This window comes from Crinia signifera, chromosome 6, assembly GCF_055691185.1.
Source record: "Crinia signifera chromosome 6, ASM5569118v1, whole genome shotgun sequence".
NCBI lineage: Eukaryota > Metazoa > Chordata > Amphibia > Anura > Myobatrachidae > Crinia > Crinia signifera.
Window position 1 is genome coordinate 117076153 of NC_139222.1, and position 20302 is coordinate 117096454.

Consider the following 20302-nt stretch of genomic DNA (forward strand, 5'->3'; position numbering starts at 1 on the left):
GCAGCCTATTGCTCTGCAATGTTGCACAGTCCACTCAAAGCAGTTTAAGGAATATATTGAACTTTTTAAAGGCATTATCCATTTCGGGACAACACTTCCCTCTTTCTATATTTTGCTGTGAGTTCAGAAACCAGGACACCTCTATGTCAGTGCTCATCAACAGAACTGTTCTGTTCAGATCAACTGTAGAGGACAAACCAAATGGTCTCGTGGCCTGTGAGCTGAAAGTGTGTTATGATTTACAGGGCTGTAACTGGGTCTCGAGCTCCCACTATACAGTATGTTCCAAAGGGAGGCAAACTGTATAGTCAGAAGAGGGAACTGTTGTCCAAATATAGACAACCCCTTTAAAGAATAACAGAGTTGAAAACATTTAAAAATATGGTTTTGTTGTCTAAAAGTACCATAACACAAGGGGGGGGGGGGGGGGGGGGGGACATAGTACTTATCACCATGCACAAAATACCAAAATTATTTATTGTGAAAACATGTCACATTTTGATTATTGAAGGCAGTATGCTGTGGGGTCAGGTCTCGTCAGGACTGGGCATGGGGGATCCACTGGCTGTTATCGAGGGGTCTTCGAAGAAGCTCCTCAACATGTCTTGCCACATCCATGCTGTCATCATCCAAGTCAAAGTCTCCATCAGGGTCCAGAACGGAGTCAGCACTACAGAAACAACAATTTGGATAAGTGCTGTAATGAACTAAGACTATACTGTATATATATATTTTTTTATTCTATTTTCTACACAAAAAAAAAATAAAAATGGTCAGGACACTTGTGCGATGTATTTATCCTGCATGCTGAGCCAGTATGTGTTTGGCAGTCCCATGGCACTAAAACAGCTGTTGGGTCAGCCATGTCAGAGTGGATTGTATGCCGCCTTAGTATTCTTTATAGCACAATAATGAAACTCAAAAGCAATTTAAAGCCTTTAATGGCACAAAGTCTGATAGAATGCCAGCCTTTACTGTTGTATACTTTCCTTTACTGAGCAACTCAGCAGTTGCAATTTCGGACATTGGAGCGCCATATATACATATGAAAAACCGCACACTATTGTAAATGCGATGATTGAGTGCCAGATCACAAATAATTTCATATATTTTTTCCACACAATAGTAAAAAAAGTAATCTGCACACCAGTTTAAGAAGAAGCTTTTATAAATTGCAAAGGACACCAGTCACCAACTTCCATGCCAAGTTGATGACGGCACCTATGCTCACTAGGATACAGTGATGCACCTGGATAAGTAACCTGTACCTTTATATATTTTTTCCTATATGCTGCCATGTGCCGATTTTTTCGGCTTTGTTTGCAATTTATAAAAGCTTCTTAAACTGGTGTGCAGATTACTTTCTACCATTGTGTGGAAAACAATTATATGGAAAACAATTATATATATTATATATATATATATATATATATATATATATATGTTATATTATATTTTAACTGCAGACGGTTGTTCAGCTTTCAACATGCTGCTACTGCTACGGCATGAGGACACATACTTTAGTGCCTAGCAGGAACAAAGAGAGGAGAATTAAAACAAATGGTAGTTACATGACGGCATTATGGAGTGGGTCGTGTGGTGTTGAATTGCAATGGTGTCATGGTCGCAGCACCCAGGAATGGGTGACTACCAATGAAATTGAATAGCTAACTGCAAAATACAGTTCTGATACTATCCACAAAAAACTTTCCATCTCATCATTGGGCCCCTGGTGCGACACAAAGAAGCTCTTTTGGGTAGGATCAGAAGAGTATTTTGCAATTAGCCATGCTTTTGTATGGAAAGCCACCTAAACTGATATATTGCAAACATCAGAACAAATATTCCCTATCTAATGTGTATTTCACTTAGGCAGCAAAATATCTATCAGTCACAGGACAAATACATTCAGGTGCTAATAAAACCATGCAATTATAATACTTATGGGGTATATTCATAGTAGGTAGGTAAGGCTGAAAAAAGACTTGCGTCCATCCAGTTCAACCTGGTATAGATATCCATTGCTGATTTGGTAGGTTCTGGTATTTTACAGACAAATAATATTTCTTATTTGTACCCATGGATGTTTTTCTCCAGTAAATGTTTGTCCAACTTTGCCTTGAACGCATTTAATGAGCCAGCCGTTACCACCTCTCTGGGAAGAGAGTTCCAGAGTTTGACTGTTCTGACCGTAAAGAAATTCTTTCTACTAGCTGAATGAAATCTTTTTTCTTCTAATCTATACTCATGCCCTCGTGTCCTAGATTCCTTTCTAGTAGAAAATAGGGTGTGTGACAGTTCCTTATATTGGCCCTTGATATACTTGTACATGTTGAGCATGTCCCCCCTTAAACGTCTCTTTTCTAATGTAAATAGTCCCAAATTGCTTAATCTCTCCCCGTAGCTTAAATTCTCCATTCCCCTAATAAGCTTTGTTGCTCGCCTTTGGACTTTTTCTAATTCTATGATGTCCTTTTTATAGTGTGGGGCCCAGAACTGTACTCCATACTCTAGGTGAGGTCTCACCAATGCTTTATATAGTGGCATAATTACCCTTGAGTCCCTAGTTTCCATTCCCCTCTTAATACATGCCAGAATTTTGTTGGCCTTTTTTGTAGCTACATTACAATGGGCACTACATCCTACATTGCTGTCTATTTGGACTCCTAGATCCTTTTCAAGTATGGAATTACCCAGTTCCTCTCCGCTAAGGTTGTAACTTGCACACTGGTTGTGTCTCCCAAGGTGCATAACCTTACATTTATCTACATTGAACCTCATCTTCCATTTTTTTGCCCACTCATCTAGAATTGCAAGATCATTTTGAAGCATGGTGACATCTTCTGATGATTTGATGACTTTGCTAAGTTTTGTATCGTCCGCAAAGATGGATACATTGCTGAGTAACCCTATCCCAATATCGTTAATAAAAATGTTAAACAAAATGGGCCCCAAAACCGAACCCTGGGGCACTCCAGGCCAAATCCATTATGACATTCTTTTGAGGAAATTGAGCATCGAGCATCCATTATTCAATCAGCACGCAAATCTGGATGTCTGATTTGGCTGCTGATTAATGCTCACCCCGCCGGCGAGGGGACAGGTGAGCACAGCAACAGCAGGCTGGACAGAGCCGGGTGAACTGCTCTCACCTTGCCCGGCTGTGGGACAGGAGAGTGCAGCAGGCCGGGTATGGGTGGCGGCTGTAGGGTATGGGCAGCGGCTGACAGCACTATGTAAGCTGCTGCTGCTCACCTGGCCCCATCCTCCCTGACTCAATTCGGCATGTTTTAATGTCAGATCGAGATTGGCGGAAACATGGCCAAAACCTTTCAGTTTTGGCTGTGTTTCCGTCAAAAGCAGGTGGATTAGCGGCTATTCCTTCAATCCACCTGGTTTTCGGCAGGTCAGAACATTTGTACCTGCCGAAAATAAACAGCCAGCACTGAATAGCTCGGAATCCCTTCTGATCTATTCATGTCGAAAACTGACGTCTTTTCGGCAAGATGGCAGTTTCGACAGTGGTTGAATATACCCCTAATTGTATTCCTTTCAATTTATTGAGCTGCAGGGTTTATGCTTGTGATTGCATCTTAAGATACGTTTAGGCAAAAAGTGGCAACGACAACAATAGTAAAAAATAAAATCTCTGCATTAATTGTAGTTAAACAGAGCCATTATAAATGAATTGGCCAATACACCTATGTAAATAAAATATTTATTAAGCATTATTCTATATTATGAGCTATATTTTCCATTATATCATCATTGCATCAGAAAATACATATAGTATATTGGTATAATGATTATATACAGTATTTTGAATAAGAGGTAGATCGTCTCCTGGTTACATACTCCTAATAGGAGTGTCTTAATAGCCCGATACTCAGCTGCGGGATATACAATCCAGTGTGGCCGGTCTGAGATGTTACCACTGCCGTCTGTGTCAGTCATGGCACTGTACGGCTCGGCTCGAGTGTTGCAGACCTCTGGCTCTTCTGGATATAGGGGCATCTTGTCTTCTGAGAGTAGATCCACAAATACACAATGTATCTTGGGTCAATTCAGCAATAACGGTCTTTTATAAAGCATCCGTAGGAGCAAAACCGGTCGTAGGAACCTACAGACTCCATATTGCTGAATGAAACTTGCTCTATGCTTTTATTAGGAATTACGTAACCGGGACACTCAGCATTTACATATAAAAGCTGTTAAAAACAAACAAACATTGGTTTAAACCAGCCAACCCTGGCAATCCATCCTAATAAATGATACATGTATATCATAGTTACCACCCCTCCTGCATTCTGCAGGAGACTCCCTGACATAGCAGCAATCTCCCTCTCTCCCTCATTAGCCTAGCAATCTCCCTCATTTCTCCCAGCCCACATTACACGGTTATGTTTTTGGGGAATGAGAGACAGATACATTTACATTGAATCATCAGCGCCATTTCCCAGCACTTTACCAAGTATAGTAGCTCTTACTAACTGCTTTGGGGCTCATCTACATTTGCATATAAGTAATTTTATAAGATTCGTCTCAGATGTACCCACACTTCTAGATGCCACGTTTACAATCTCTTTTCACAATCTCTCCATATATGGAACTAGACACGCCCTTTGGGTGGAGCATGACACGCCCCCTCAATGGGATGCTGTGCAAAATTCTACGACCAATTATAATCTCCCTCAAACTAGTTTTCAAAAGTAGGCAAGTATGTGTATCTATCTGTTTTTACAAGAACTCACCTTTGCTGGTATAGGTTATAGTGTGATTGAGTACAAACTGCTGGTGACTGTGCCTGGTCCATATAGCTGTTTGTGGGCATAACATCTGAAGTAACAAACCTATAAAGAGAACAAAAAATTGTTATATGTACTAACACCCAAAGCTTTGCACACGGTCATGTGTTTATAATACAGAAACTAAGGTATTAAACAACTGGACCGGTAAAAAGAAAAGCACTTTATGTAACCATCAGCGGTCTACAGAGTGGCTAACTGTAGTTACAGCAACAGCATTTGCTTCCATACAGGAATGCCAATATCCGACACTAAATTGCAAATCTGTGCATTTGAAAGTGTGACCTCTGAGACCGCGTGGGATGAATGTGCACACCAGATTTCATTATTCATGTGACCCTAATCGGGAGATGGGCCCATATTCACAAATCCATTGGATTTACTGCCCTGAAGGAGAGAGAGGAATATACTTGCCAATACAAAACAAATGTGTACATTCAACAAGTATCACATCATTTATGAGTAGCTTAGAGCCTAACAGACGAAGGAAAAAGCATAGGTTCTGTAAAGGGACACCTTTTAATATTATAATTTATTTATATAAAGACGTGAAACTTACTCAGGAACCACTTGCTTTATGGCTGGCTTCACATAGCCATCTCCTTTTGCTGCATAGAACAAGCAAATTCACAGATTTAATACAAAGGAAGAGTTCATGCATAAATTATAGTCAAACAACATCTGTGCAACTGAGTGTGTTGGAAAAAAAAGAGGGCGAGAGATACATACACACATACTTACAGGGATTGCAGAGAACTGGGGTGTAATACTTTGAGAACACTTCATCTTTGGGGCGCTCTGGAAACACGTAGATGAGATAATTGAGATCTCCAAGTCGATCTGCCAATGAACGCACTGAGAAATCCCGGCTGGTAAATGGCATCAGATTCCACAAGGCCCTATCAGCTAGAGAAACAAGATATGTAAGCTCTTTACAGGTAGCAAAACCTCCCAGAAATCACATTCTTACTAGCAATATTTTTCATTTATTCTGAGAGTACAAAAATAAAAGTATCATCAGTGCGGAAGTAACTGGTTCAAACCTTTGCTGATGACCTGAGCATTATATTTTGCACCATGTATCCCTGGCAGTATAAGTAGAAGTTATATTTCAGGAGTGGTAACTTACGCAACTCAAATTTCCATGCTATTGTGATGCCCCCAATTTCAGAATCACTGAAGCGCAGGAGAAAAGTCCCATCCCTTTTATTCACCAGCATGTCATGAGCCTGCTGCTTATTCACAAAGCCCAAAATGGCCCTGAAAACCAAAATAAGTTTTGCAGTGATCCAATTGCCAGGTACTGTATAGGACATACATACATTTACTGTACATTTAGAATGGTGCAGAAAACAGTATAAAAAGGATTTAGAAGTTAGCAGGGAGCATAGAACAAAAACAAAACGTGTTCCGTACAGATATTTAACCATCCATATAGTCTCTTTACATCAAGCTTTAAACTTCTCAGCTAATCATTTCTCATTTGGTTTTATTAAAGTAATTAACAGTGTTCATTAGCTGGCTGTGTGTGATCAGTCACTGGGCATTTCTGCAACTCAAATTCTATAACATCAATCTTTAAATGAAAAAACAAACAAACACAATAACGAAAATGATACATATCCTTTTTTTGCGTCATATAAAAACCTCCTAAAAAAGAGATTTCACTGGATGAAATGCCCTACATATCATACTGCTTCCATTTATATGGTTTACTACAGTATACAGCTACCGCTTCCACAGGCTTTGCATGGTGAATACATTTATTTACAGCTGAAAATTCAAACAGAAACCAGTAGAATATTCAGGAGGATAAATGGAAAACAAACAGTAATTATTAGGACAGACATTGGCCTCCATATAGCTAAAATTAGAAGGGAAAATAAAAGCATAGTTGACTGCAAAATAAAACAGAGAATAATGACCAAGCGCTAATTCACAGTCATGTCCAATATGCAGCTGCTATTAGGGGTACTAAACCCCCCTAGAAAATAAGACCAAAAAAAATCCATATTTATTCAACAAGGGGGTCTGCGAGAGGTCATGTGGAGCACAGGATACTTTCCCACCTTTCCGGGTGGCCAGGAGGGCTATCTGATTTGTGGGTGCTTCCTGCCCATTCTGGGAAGGTAGGCAAGATAAGCAGAAAAGAAGTTTAGATGGATGTGACTAACGCAAAAGATAGAGAAATACAGACACAATTTCCCACAATGACTTCTGTGTATTCCTATTAAATCTGCAGCTTGCAATTACCCATCATTCCAGTGAGGCTTCAGATGCTTTTTCAGTACTTCCATAACTCCATCAAACCACTGCCAAAATGTGTAGTTCCAACCAGGAAGATTCTCCTGCAACAATTATTAACACAGTTACACATCTATTTTCTATCAGTGTTCACATTTACATGGCCCCTGATACACTGCACTATGGTCTCCAGATTTGTCTCCAAATACAAATGTTAAGGCAAACCATCCCACACAGTGGAACAGCATTTGTGAGCTTAACCAATATGGAGTACACTGCCACAATTCACTAAGATCTAGTAACAGGACAAGTCTTAATTAATCTGCAGTATGGCAGCTAGATAAGATCTCATTCATGCCATAGTCACCGGCTATAAATGCTGTGTGCGTTCATGAAGCAACACAGAGTACCGATGAAGTAGTGGCTTTTCCATCTTGGGGATGAGAAGTTTGACACATAATAAATTGACATACATCAGTAGATTATAATAGAAACCTATCATCTTTTCAGTAACCTAATTTTTTTGCACCTTCATACACATATACATACACACAGACAGGTGAAGATTTCATTACAATCACAGCAAAATGTGTTGAGAATCTTTTGGATTGAAAGACAGTTAGAGAACTAATTTCTGAATAGTTACATAACAATCCAAACCAACACCTCAGGAGCGCAAGATGTGATTATGCTTACTTAGGGGCAGATGTATTAAACCGGGAGATGTGATAAAGTGGAAGGTGATAACGCAAACAGCCAACTTCTAAAGCTGCCCATACACTGTACAATTATTGTATACACTTTGGACTAAATTGCATCTCAGTGCATTGCAAAATGTATGCAATGTGATGTGATCTAGCATGAAAATGATGTGCAGCACATACTTTTTAAGCTGTGCGGTGGGATGTGTGCGGGAGCGTGTATCTCATCACACCCGGCAATTGTACCATGTATGGGCACCTTACCTGTCAAGCATCATGGTGATTTTTAAAAAATGACAGTTAGCTGCTAATTGGCTGATGTGTTATAACCTTCCACTTTATCACTTCTTCAGGCTTAATACATCTACCGGAACAAAAAAGGTTTTGAGTTCCAAACACGGTACTATGAGTGAGTGGGGGTACGCTTATTTATCTTTCCTGTTTGAGAAATTTAAGGGGCCTTATTGAAAGAAACCTTTATGAGAGTCTATCGCATAATATTTATGTGAGTAGAGGTACGCCCCTTGGAGTAGACCTCCTATCAAACAAACACTTCATAAATATTCTACAGAGATTTGTACTCTATAGGATAAAGAAGAATATTCTTGTTTCTAAACACTTTAGAACATAATCACTTTATTGTTTTCACCTGTTTACACAATTGTATGTTTTTCATTCTTTTACGATCATATTGGGACATTTATCAAAAAACTACACACCTTGAGAATTTATTTGAAAAAGGATCGATACACCCACCTTTTTTTGGAACATACAGAAGGGAAGTACTTCCCTGTTTATTCCGAGCACATTGAATTGTTTATTACCAGTTTTCCACTATTTTATATATTTAAATGTAGCGCTGTGCACTGTGTTTGGAACTCAAAACCTTTTTTGTTCCTGTTCTACTCTAAGGACTTCTGGTGTAAGTCCTATTGAGTTCTAGATACCACGCACAGCTACTCCAGCGCAAATCTTCAGTTACACGCAAATTTCTTTAATACATCTACCCCATAGTAACATCCAACTAACTGCTAGGCATAGGTCTCAGTCAGCCTCTCACCCTGTTGAACTGTGCCCAGGACACTGTCATGTTGTTGTAGTCATCCTTGTGGTTACTGGTGTTGTTGAAAAGTTTCTGTGCCAAAAATACCAGATTCTCATCACTGAGCCCTCGATTACTCTGAACCTCTGCTTTAAACTTCATATTTAGAGCATCACATAACTGCGGCCAATGAACTTTGTCTGGAACCACAAATGGCACCCGGCCCTGTGGAGAGGTTAATGCAGATGTATTATTCAATATCAAATTTGTGTAATATCATTTGTAATATTTAGGGATTCATCATGCAACATTTTCTAAATGAGTAATTTAACACATCACTGGTTATTAAACATAACAATATATTTGATAGGACTATTTACATCAGCATTTGCTTCTGCCTAAAAACCGCTGACACCACTTTAACAGCCCAGATAGCCTCATGCTTGGCTGCATAAAAGTATGGTTTGAACTTTGCTAAGAATAGTGTAACCTAACAATGGAGGGAGAAGAGAAGAGGTAAGTTATTATGTCCAGACAGGGGCGGAATGGGAACTAAAAGTGGCCCTGGAAAAATGTATAGAAGTGGTCTCACTTGGGCTGAACCAACACCATAACAGGTGGGATTAATACATCACTACACCTGTGTGGAAGCTATTTTTGTTCAATATGCTTGGCAGTCTAGTAGCCCCAAACCTTTAAGCTGCTGTGAAAAACCACAGACCTCCACATTTAAAATACTACCCCAACTAGAACACAGATGCAGAAACATCCATCTAGCAGGCACACAACTCATTACCATAATTCCCTGAATTTCACAAATATCACTCCCCAAAAAACACCCCATAAGTTGTTACATCCATAAATTGCTCCCAATCCTGTTTCTTTAACATATCAATCAAAAAAGTAAAAAAAAAAAAAAAAAGTATTTGTAGAATCTGGTACTTGGCTCTATGAACCAGCAACGGCTGTTTTTGTGGAAGACAGAAGGGATGAAGACACAACTCTAGTCAGGGTCACAATAAAAAAAAAAAAGCGCTGACAGGTGGCCTTGCATGTGCTTCGGCCTACCGGGAATCTTCCCTGTAAGGTCTATGGACAATCCGCCAATTGTATTCTACAATTTGACTTTAAACCACTTCTTGCCCATCCAATCCATTTTCACATTCCTTTAATATTATGTAAGCACCATATACTGTGGTAACATAGTAAGTAAGGCAGAATAAAGACTTTCATCCCTCAAGTTCAACCTGTCATTTTTTAAGTTTTAACTTGGAGCTAAGTAGTGAATTTGTTGTCAACACTTAGCTCCCTATTCTCTTTACAAAAATCTTCTTTTGTATTCTTTTTGAGGGCAGTCCATTTGCAGATTACAACAGTAATTGGCCATCATGTGATGATCTCACCATCCTTGACATCTTTCTACAATTACCTGAATTTCCTGGTGAAACCAATCATGCTGTTCTTTGCTTAAATCTATTAGATTGGTTGGGAAGTAATTTAAATGGCTGGGATGAGGTCCCAGTAGGCCCAGTGTTAGAGAGGAGATATGAATATGGTGTGTCTCAATGTGACAACCAGCTATGTTATCACAAATAAGCAAATTCTTGTTACTGTTGAAAGAAGGTAGTAGTTAAAAAATCTAAGCCATTTCTGTTAAGTAAAGTGGCCTAGACTAGTAAGGTACAGAATATTGCAGTTTATAATTTTTCATTAATTTGAAATTGGAGCGAAATCAGCTATAGCAAAGATCTAATTTGAAAATATTGCAAGTACTCGTAAACCGATATTAAATCCTTGGCAAGAAAAAACAATTGTTCCCTAGTGTAAGTTATAAATGTAATTAATTTACATGAAAATATTCTTGCCCTGATAAATGTATAAAATGCATTACACATCAGAAATAGTGAAGTACAATTTTAAATTTGTATCAAGTATACCTAAGATGTTGGAGACTGCTGTACTTTGTGCAAATACAATCGGCAGGATTATTTGTGTAAATACAATCAGCAGGACTCAAAAAATATTACAATTTTTTAAAGGGGTGGTCTTACCGGCTCAGCAAATGCATTATCCCACAAGACTGTTGCTGTCGCATTGTTGTCCTGACTTCCATGGACAATCACAACAACAGGAAGAGACAATGTCTGGAAAGTGAAAAAGATACAGTGAGTGTATGATATACTTACCCATGGAAAATTTAGATGAAAGGAAAACAGATATTCTGACTAATAAAATACCAGATCAGTCACCAAGAATATCACATTAATTAAGGGCTTAAAAATTTCCAAATTAGGAGGAAGCATACTGTATTAGCCAAAAAGACTTTCCTTTTCTTTCTCCGTACCTTCACTTGGAACACAAGCTCATTCCCACCCACACTGAACTGTGACTCAAACAGAATGGTGAACTTCTCCTCTGTCACAGACTCTGCTCCACGCCTGTCTGAGCGTTTGATCCTTTTCAGGGACTGTGAGAGAAAATAGGTGAATTAGCCAGATGGAAAAGCAAAAAGGAAAAAAAAAACATTAGCCAGAAAGCGAAGCTATTTAGCGTAGGCGATTTCCCAGTGTCTAGATCACGGATAGAAAGCTCATACACATGCAGAGATGTGTGCCATCTCTCATTCTCTACACACAGAGCAATTTGCAGTCACTTGCTAAGCAATTTGACTAGATTTTGTCTGCATACACTGACTTAATTAGCGGGCGATCGCGACGTGCGGAACTGAGCATCATTATCGCTCTGAGCATACAAACGGATCAATCGGTGTTTACTTTTTAAGCGACCTAGTCAGATCACTTACAAAAGAGCTTAAAAATCCTTCCATGTGGGACATCCTTTAGGGTGGCATCTCTGCTGTGTGGCTATAAGTAGCATACCAAGAAGCTCCTGGTAGCTGTAGTTCCAGTGATATTAATGTTCTGTATCATTACAGACACCTGACATTCATTACTTCAAGACCTACCAGTCTTAAAACATTAGTAAAACTTGAATTATTAATCAACCTGTTTAACAGTTACCCCTTCTTTGCACATTCTATATAATTAATTATCTATCCAACATTTCTGGTTAGAGTGATGGAGCATATTTTTACTATTATGCATATGTGGGGATATGAATGTTATTAACGTTCTATGGTTGTAATGGGGCTATTGGTATAAGAGGCAAAGTCTATATCTAAATCTAATAAACTTGGCAGGTCTTGAAACAAAGGTGTATATTCAATTACTTTTGTGAGCTGTGACAGTGAGCAGTGTTGACTGCTTGCTGTCACAGCTCACACTGTCAGTATTCAACTCATGCCCTGCACATGCTGTTTCCATTTAGCTGGGTTCTGCAGCGACGTGGAAATGGCATGTGCGGTCACTAAAACAGAGAGGCTCGCGGCTAAATGCAGCGGGCTCCCTGCATTAACTGCGAGCCTTGCAGTTTGGGGGAATACTCGCCATCCTCTGACAGCGAGGGTTCCCCGGAACACCGAATTGGGTGAGCGGCCGTCGCAGGTGTTAAGCGGCAAGGCTCACTTGTATTTTGGCAATCCCTGCCGTTTAACCCCCTCGCCGGCTGCATTGAATACAGCCCAGAAAATGGTAATACTGGGAAAATGGCGATTAAGTATAAAAATGATAACAACCACCCCCCCCCCCCTCCACCCCCCGTAATTTTCTGTTTTTCAAGTTAACTGCATCTCAGGATTACATATGAAATGAGAGACAACACAAAACAAACTTAGTGCTCCACTTGAAACTGTGTGATTTAGAAATTGTATATCACAGTGGATATTGTTGAATATTTTGTCCAAACAAATTACACGATTTGATATGGTGTTTTCTCTACATTTATAGGTAATACTGAGAAAACAGAATAGAGAAAAAAGTACAGCATTCATTTTTTATACCGAAGAGCCATTTACAAGTGTTGCCACTTAATGTGTAAGGAGTTCAGGTGTAAACTCTTTTTATATTGGTGTATAAGTTGCAGTTGGTTTGCCTATTTTAAAAGTTATCTAATTTGGAATTAATATTGAGGTCATGAAGCACATTATTCATGCAAGAAAACCCACCCTACAGCCAGTATTTGAAACCTTTCTACAGGTAGGAATAGGACAAAATGTGTCCAAACTGATGTATCACAGTAAGGGGTACATTAACTAAAGCTTCTAAAAATAATAAGAGATTATGTCTATCATTCCTCTACTGATTTTTGGAAAATAATAGACAGAATCTGATTGGTTGTTATGCACATCGCCTCTTTTCATTTTTAAAGGCTTTTTAGTAAACTACCCCTAAGAGTGCTCAATCTATCAGGAGGGGTTTAGACCAATTACTGAATACTAGAGATTTTCTTACTTTTACTGACATATATATTAAATGGTGAATCATTAAGCTCAATACATGGATAAAAAGGTAAATTGGTTTCTTGTTAGGAAGTATTAGCCAGACAGGAGAAGAGGCAATCCACAGTAAATACACACATACTTTTCAGAACATGGCTCCTTTTAGTGTTAACCTGCTGGGAGCAGAAATAATCCGGAGTGGACAACAAGCAGGATACCAGTAACTATGTAAAGTCATATCACTAAATGTTCCTCCCATTTAAACCAAGCCACAATTTTGTAGAATATTTCACAGAGCTATTTGTGGTACCTACCATGTTCCTGAAGTGTGCACTCAGGGTGCCGGTGGCCTGGTGGTACTCCATCACACAACAGTTATTCAGGATCTCCCCACTACTCTCACTGTAACAAAGAAATATCACAGGTGAACCAAAGAGGATGGATTGAAGCTATACTATTTTATGTTAGAAGGAGATAAGTAAAGGACAAGAAAAAGAATCATAGGATAGTTACTTGCGCGTATTTTCATTCTTCAGCAGAGCCTTGGCTTGTAGCTCACTGATGATGGTGGCTTTTACCTGGGGAGGGTTCATATGGACATTCAATTTCCCCCCCACCAAAAGCCGAACTGTTGCTGCAAACTTTGTCTGTGTTTTGAGCACCTGTGGAGGCTGCTTCTCAATGATGAATGTGCTGCAGGAGTTAAAGGGCAGAGGTGAGATTAGGAAAACTTCGCATTTAATGAAATGGCATCCACCACCACAATATGGTACATACAGGTTGAGTATCCGGTATCCGGACATCCCTTATCCGAATTATTCCAAAAACCGTGGTTTTTGGAATCATTCGAATTATTATTAATTTTTTTTTTTTAACCCCCTAACCCTCTTTTCATACTTACCAAGTCCCCGGGCGTCCACAGCAGGCCTCCGGCATCTTCTCCAGGGTCTCCAGCGGTCCCAGGAATGCATTGCGCGAGTCTGCGCGCGCGCCGGTGACGTCACCGGTGCGCGCGCACACTCGCGCAATGCATTCCTGGGACCGCTGGAGACCCAGAGAAGATGCCGGAGGCCTGCTGTGGACGCCGAGGGACCACCGGACACCATCAGGGGACAGGTAAGTATGCTTTAAAAAATATATTCCAAAAACTTCCCCTATCCGGAGTGCTCGTGGTCCCGAGCATTTCGGATAGGGGATACTCAACCTGTATTACCAATTTTTGGGGAATAAAGTAAAATTATAATACAGTCATATATGACTAGATGTGTGGCTAGTCAATCGAGCCCTTTACTATAACAGGGTGCATCAATCCAGACAATTTCACAGATACTTCAAAAGCTATAAAAAGCCTCATATTATATACAGGATAATGCCCCCACTATAGTATGTAATAAGACCATCACAGCTGTCTGTGACCATAATAAATATACATGGACTGCATTCGTAGGTGACGCTCTACTGGGTGCAATGAGTACTATTGCTATGGTGACCAGGTTTGGGGTGTCTGTACCCAAGCTCACAGAATTTTTCTCTAAGTATCTAAGAGTGCATGCGAAAACTAACTGGGTCCGGCCCAGTGCCTGGGCCTGAACAGAGGGATTTGTAAGTAGACATCTAGCTTTCCTTTTCAGTATTGCTTCACATTGATATTATCTCACTCCCACAATCCTTTTTCATACCACACAGCTGTGCTAATCTCTAAACTGAACACTGATTGTAAACAAGTAGAAGCCTACGCAGTCTTTGTGAAGATGGGGTAAGGAACTGAGATCCATACACACTAGAGGACTTTTTAAAAAGGGATAGTTTTTGGCACTTTATAGGACTCAAAAAAGTTCTTTCTTTTTTTAAGAAAAAGGAAAGCAGTCACTAGCTATGTATTCCATCTACTTCCAACTAAATGCGAGGAACTGAATATATTCTGTTTCATAGATGTGATGTCGAACAATGAAAATGTAATATAAAAATTTAGGTGGCCGCACACATTGAGATCTGGTGGCTTTTCACTGCAACAGAATAGAAGAAAAATTTGGTACTGTTTACCTAGAACGGCGCCCACGATCTATATTGCGGGTATCTTGCCGCAAATCGCAGGCATCGCATGCATCTTATGTGTTTGTAATGTTAAATTACCTTCCAATCAACCAGATCAACCCAATGGACACGATTTTACATAGGGAACAATGTTAAATTCCCTTCCAATCAACCAGATCAACCCAATGGACACGATTTTACATGGGGCTATGGGAACAATGGTAAATAGCCCCCAGACCACAAATTGAATTGAATAACCACCCTGAAGTGTGAAATGCCCCCCCCCCTCATTGTTAACGTCACCCCGCTGTCAACGTCATCCCGAAGCGTGGCGAGCGCAGCGGTACGCGAGGGGCGGCGGTACGCGTCTTCCGACCTTTTCATACCCCCACTATCCACGTCGGCGTGGAGTTGAGAATAGAAAGTGTGGCGAGCGGACGCGGATACCTGTGAAGCCTGCGAGGGGACGCGGATACCTGTGAAGGTATCCGCGTCCCCTTGCGGGGCTCGCCACACTTCGGGCTCGGTGGCTCGCTGCGCTCGCCACACTTTCTATTCTTAACTCTACGCTGATGTGGATAGTGGGGGTATGAAAAGGTCGGAGGATGCGTACCACCACGCTTCGGGATGACGTTGACCGTGGGGTGATGTTAACAATGGGGGGGTGGTTGTTCTATTCAATTTGTGGTCTGGGGGCTATTTAACATTGTTCCCTATGTAAAATCGTGTCCATTGGGTTGATCTGGTTGATTGGAAGGGAATTTAACATTGTTCCCTATGTAAAATCTGGGCCATTGGGTTGATCTGGTTGATTGGAGGGGATTTTAACATTGTTACCTATGTAAAATCGGGTCCATTGGGTTGATCTGGTTGATTGGAAGGGAATTTAACATTGTTCCCTATGTAAAATCGGGGCCGTTGGGTTGATCTGGTTGATTGGAAGGGAATTTAACATTGTTACCTATGTAAAATCGGGTCCATTGGGTTGATCTGGTTGATTGGAAGGGAATTTAACATTGTTCCCTATGTAAAATCGCTACAATCGCACCCATCGCATCGCAGGCATCGCATGCCACTATAATGGCATGCGATGTACATGCGATCAACGCGATGGGCGCCGTGCTAGGTAAACAGTACCGAAAATTTTAGTCCTATAGAGATACACACACACGCTTGTCATCTATTATGTTACCTGGTTACTAAGGCAGAGATGATGTCAGTAATGGTAGCATTGAGCTCTGCGAGTAGTTCCTCCACAGGTCCTGGAATGGGCAGCTGCTGGCAAAGGTGCTCTGCTCGTCTTATCTGCTGACGGTTCTGCCAGATAATTTCTGCAAGTTTTTCACACCTGTGGGTAGGAGGAAGTTGGGTTACTTAAGCCAGGGGTATATTTACTGTTTGTTTCAAAACAGATATAGAATGTATTCATTAAGTTAGTCGGTTTTGTAATTTCCAGTGGAAATACCGAAAACCGATGAATAATTCCTTGTGTTTTCCACTAGTTAAAATAGATAGATCACATGCAATTTCTACATCACAAATCCTTTATAGAAACACCCCAAACTAATCAAACACATTATGAGGGTCTAGTGCAGGGTTGCCGACCCTCCCGAAATTTCCGGGGGGACCCCCGCAGTCCCCCGGATCGCGGCATTAAAATGCCGCAATCCTCGGGTCTCAGAGGAGGGGGCGGAGCTAAAATGACACAGATCACTGAATTCGCTGGTTTACCAGCATGGGGGCGGGGCTTAGTGATGTCACACTTAAGCCCCGCCCTCTGAGCGGCTACTGATTCTCTCCTCTCCGAGAAAGTCGGCAACCCTGGTCTAGTGTAGTGGGTAGAGTGAGTTTGCAGTAAGAGTTTACTTTGGAGAGCAGTTCCATAGCAATTTCTGAAAGTCGTCTTACCTTTTGTTCATAATCTTTTCTTATTAAAATGGTTTACATTTTTTTTGTCTGTTGTGGTCTTATAGGTGTTGCCTAAAGTGTGTTTGTAAGGAGTGTAGTGTGTTTGTCTTGTCTGTCTTCTTTGTGTTATTTGTTTAGACTGAGGGGACACCTAATTAGACTGAGGGGACACCTAATTAGGCTCACTTTCTATAAGGAAAAAATTATTAAGATTACGGGTGAGATTTAATAGGATGAGAGATTCAGAAAGAGAGATTTGGTAAGAAATCTCCAGGTTTTTTAAAGTGGCAATCATTTACACTGATTAATCAAACTGGTTTTGCAGTGTAAATGATTGCTGCTTTAAAAAAACCCTGGAGATTTCTTACCAAATCTCTCTCTTTCTGATTCTCTCATACTATTAAATCTCACCCTATATTTCAGCATACTTTCCAACAGGGCTTGGAAAAAGCTGCAAACCATATATTTTATAAATTGTACCCCAAAGTGTTTTTTGCAGTGTTTCACACGATGCATTTTAGAGGCAGAGTAAAGCCTATTTTGACAAATAATTTAAATGTATTTTTTTTTTATAAACAATTACAGTGTAGAATTCCCTTTACCCTTTGAGCACCAACGTTGCGATCCTCAAAATATCCATTGCATAAAATTTCAGTAAACATTAATTGTAAGAGTGGGGAAATAATTTTGTGTGTCTGCGTATTTTTGCAAACACCAAAACGTCTCTGTAAATTTATGCACACAAAGGCCCCTTTCACACGCTCCGGATCCTGCCGGGCGGTGAAACCCCGCACGGACAAGAAGCCGTGCTGCACACAGAAGTTTAATATGGTGGGGATGGCCACAGCCCGGCAGCTGTCCCTTCCAGCGGTGACATCCGGCTGCAACCAGGCGGCCGGGCCGTGGACGCCCCATGTGAATGGACACAATCATGTCCATTATTAACTTCTGTGTATGGCACGGCTTTTGGCCGTGAGGGGTTTCGCCACCCGGCAGGAGCCGGAGCATGTGAAAGGGGCCTTAGGCGACAAAAAGAAGTCAAATTCCAACGTTTACCACTAAAACATATGACTTTTCACGTGGTTTCCCTCATTTCTCTACACTTTTGCATCTTTCTGGCCAAATTATTCCACAAAGAACTTCTATGGATTTTGATCTTGAAAAATGAAGCCTCATGCAAAACAGTTTAACAATTAGTGAATATGGGTCATTATATTGGCAAAATACATCTGCTAGCAGACGCTAGAGTATCAAAATTTTGTATTACAATTGCAATGTTTTGATGTACAAGCTACAATGCATTATGTACTAAAAACAACAATGACCAAACCTTATTTTCTGTTTTTTTTTTTTTATTCAGTTACCTAGGGCCTCATTCACATACTTTACCATTGTCATCACTGGGATATACACCTGAAACATGCACTGGGTCAAAAAGGGTTAGTATGTCAGCCTATTCATATTTGATGAAAGACATCATTGTACTGTATAAAGTCATAATAATGACAACATGTAGTTATAATAATTACATTAATACCTGCTTTAGGAATATATGTTTTGTCTAGTATGACCATATTTTCCAAAGAGGTCACTTTTCTTTGTATATTTCATAGTCCATCTAAATGATTTTAGATTGTTTTTACAACAATCTCTACACCATTTTGGAATTCTGTCTATAAATATATTTTGAATTAAGATATTGTGAGTGTCATGGCACTATAGAGAGGAAGTTTTCAGTTTGTATATAAAAGGTAATCTGAATGCCCTTGTATTACATTTTGTTATCCTGTAGGTTTAATCACACTCAGGAAGCCTGGGGTGGTCTGGTGTACTTTAATTAGTATGTACTGTATATTTATTAGGATTCTGTGAGTAAGCAAGCAATTACCTGTGCAGACTAGGTGCCCCAGGTGAAGGAGATTGGTAAAGCTACAGCATTTGTCTTAAGTCAGATAACAATATGAGATTATACTACTTTTCCAAATTCTTGTTGGAACAAAAATCTGGTACTATGGCCTTTATTCTAGTTGACTCGGAGGGATGCGTATTTTCGGACGGCCACAGAGTGTTCTTAGCCCCGCCTACCGCACAGATTGCTCACACCGTCCGAATGCAGTAAGACGCAGAGCGAACAGAACGCGAGTGGATGTTTCATGTGTACAACTCCCCCATCTGTGGGAACCTCCCCCATCCTCCGATGGTCGCCGACCATCGAATGATGGACCGAGCGGTCAGACAGCTCCGAGTGCTCCAGACCACTCTGACATTTCTTCTTGCGAGGAGGGATATGGGCGGGCAGCTGGCATCCAGCTATGTCAGCTGTCCGCCTCCCACACGTGTGTCACGGCCGGATTAGCATACGTACACCCAGCATTTTCATGGGAACGCCCATGAAACGCAGGGCATACGCATATGGTAATGAGCACAAACAGCCCTTCACGCCCCTCTCCACCCCCTGCTCGGATTGTTCTGACCGATCGTTTTCTGTACGGAATTCACGCCGCAGTCAGACGTGCGTGGCATTCACACATGCACAGAAACGCCTCTGCACATGCGCAAACACAATACATCGGCCATCCGACTGAACACGCAGCCGTCCGACTCAATTAGAATAAAGGGCCTATATGAGAACTAAAAAACCCTCAGAACAACCATTTGCTCCCAAACACTGGAAAATAGACGGGTTAAATACTTTTACATTAACCAATTTATCCAAATAATCGTTTCTCTGTATTCCAGTGTGGGCCAAACAAATTTGGACAGATAATCTTATAAAGTTTATTCAGCTTTAAGCTGTGTACACACGGTGCAATATATTGCTCAGTGTCCAGTTTTCATGAGCGACCACAGATGGTCGCTGATGTAAAGGAGACCATGCCAGGGTAGCCGCAGGAGGAAATAGATTGCTGGAGCATGCTCCCGTGACCATCTGAGACCATTAGGGGCTGAGCATGGGAGCGCGCACCACAGCACATACAAATCTCTGGCAATATGGTAGCTCCTCCACCGTATTGCCAGCGATATGCGCTTAACATCGCAGCGTGTGTACACAGCTTTAGTTTGCACATAAAATACTTCAGGGTGCAATTTCAGCACCATCCGAGCAGGGGTTTTTCAAACAGGAACAAACACCAAAACCCATATGTAACCTACTTTGACATAAAATGTATATTTCTACAAGCTTCAGAAAATGTAAAAAAATACTTGATGTTTGTGTGCTGGTTAGGTGCGA

General features: G+C 40.6%; 1 protein-coding gene across 2 annotated transcripts in view; it reads right to left on the reverse strand.

The window, feature by feature from the left end:
* Positions 1–458: 458 nt before the first annotated feature.
* LOC146008034 (signal transducer and activator of transcription 5B) overlaps positions 459–20302 on the reverse strand; it is a 169572-nt gene continuing 149728 nt past the window's right edge. For both annotated transcript variants that reach the window (XM_083146908.1, XM_083146909.1), the window contains 12 exons: positions 16355–16510; positions 13642–13821; positions 13443–13530; positions 11137–11259; positions 10844–10936; positions 8811–9017; positions 7059–7153; positions 5935–6065; positions 5547–5711; positions 5365–5413; positions 4752–4850; positions 459–670 (listed from right to left, as the gene is read on the reverse strand). In XM_083146908.1, the coding sequence (XP_083003034.1) occupies positions 538–670; positions 4752–4850; positions 5365–5413; positions 5547–5711; positions 5935–6065; positions 7059–7153; positions 8811–9017; positions 10844–10936; positions 11137–11259; positions 13443–13530; positions 13642–13821; positions 16355–16510 (1519 nt within the window). In that variant the 3' untranslated portion in view covers positions 459–537. The remainder of the gene's footprint in view (positions 671–4751; positions 4851–5364; positions 5414–5546; positions 5712–5934; positions 6066–7058; positions 7154–8810; positions 9018–10843; positions 10937–11136; positions 11260–13442; positions 13531–13641; positions 13822–16354; positions 16511–20302) is intronic.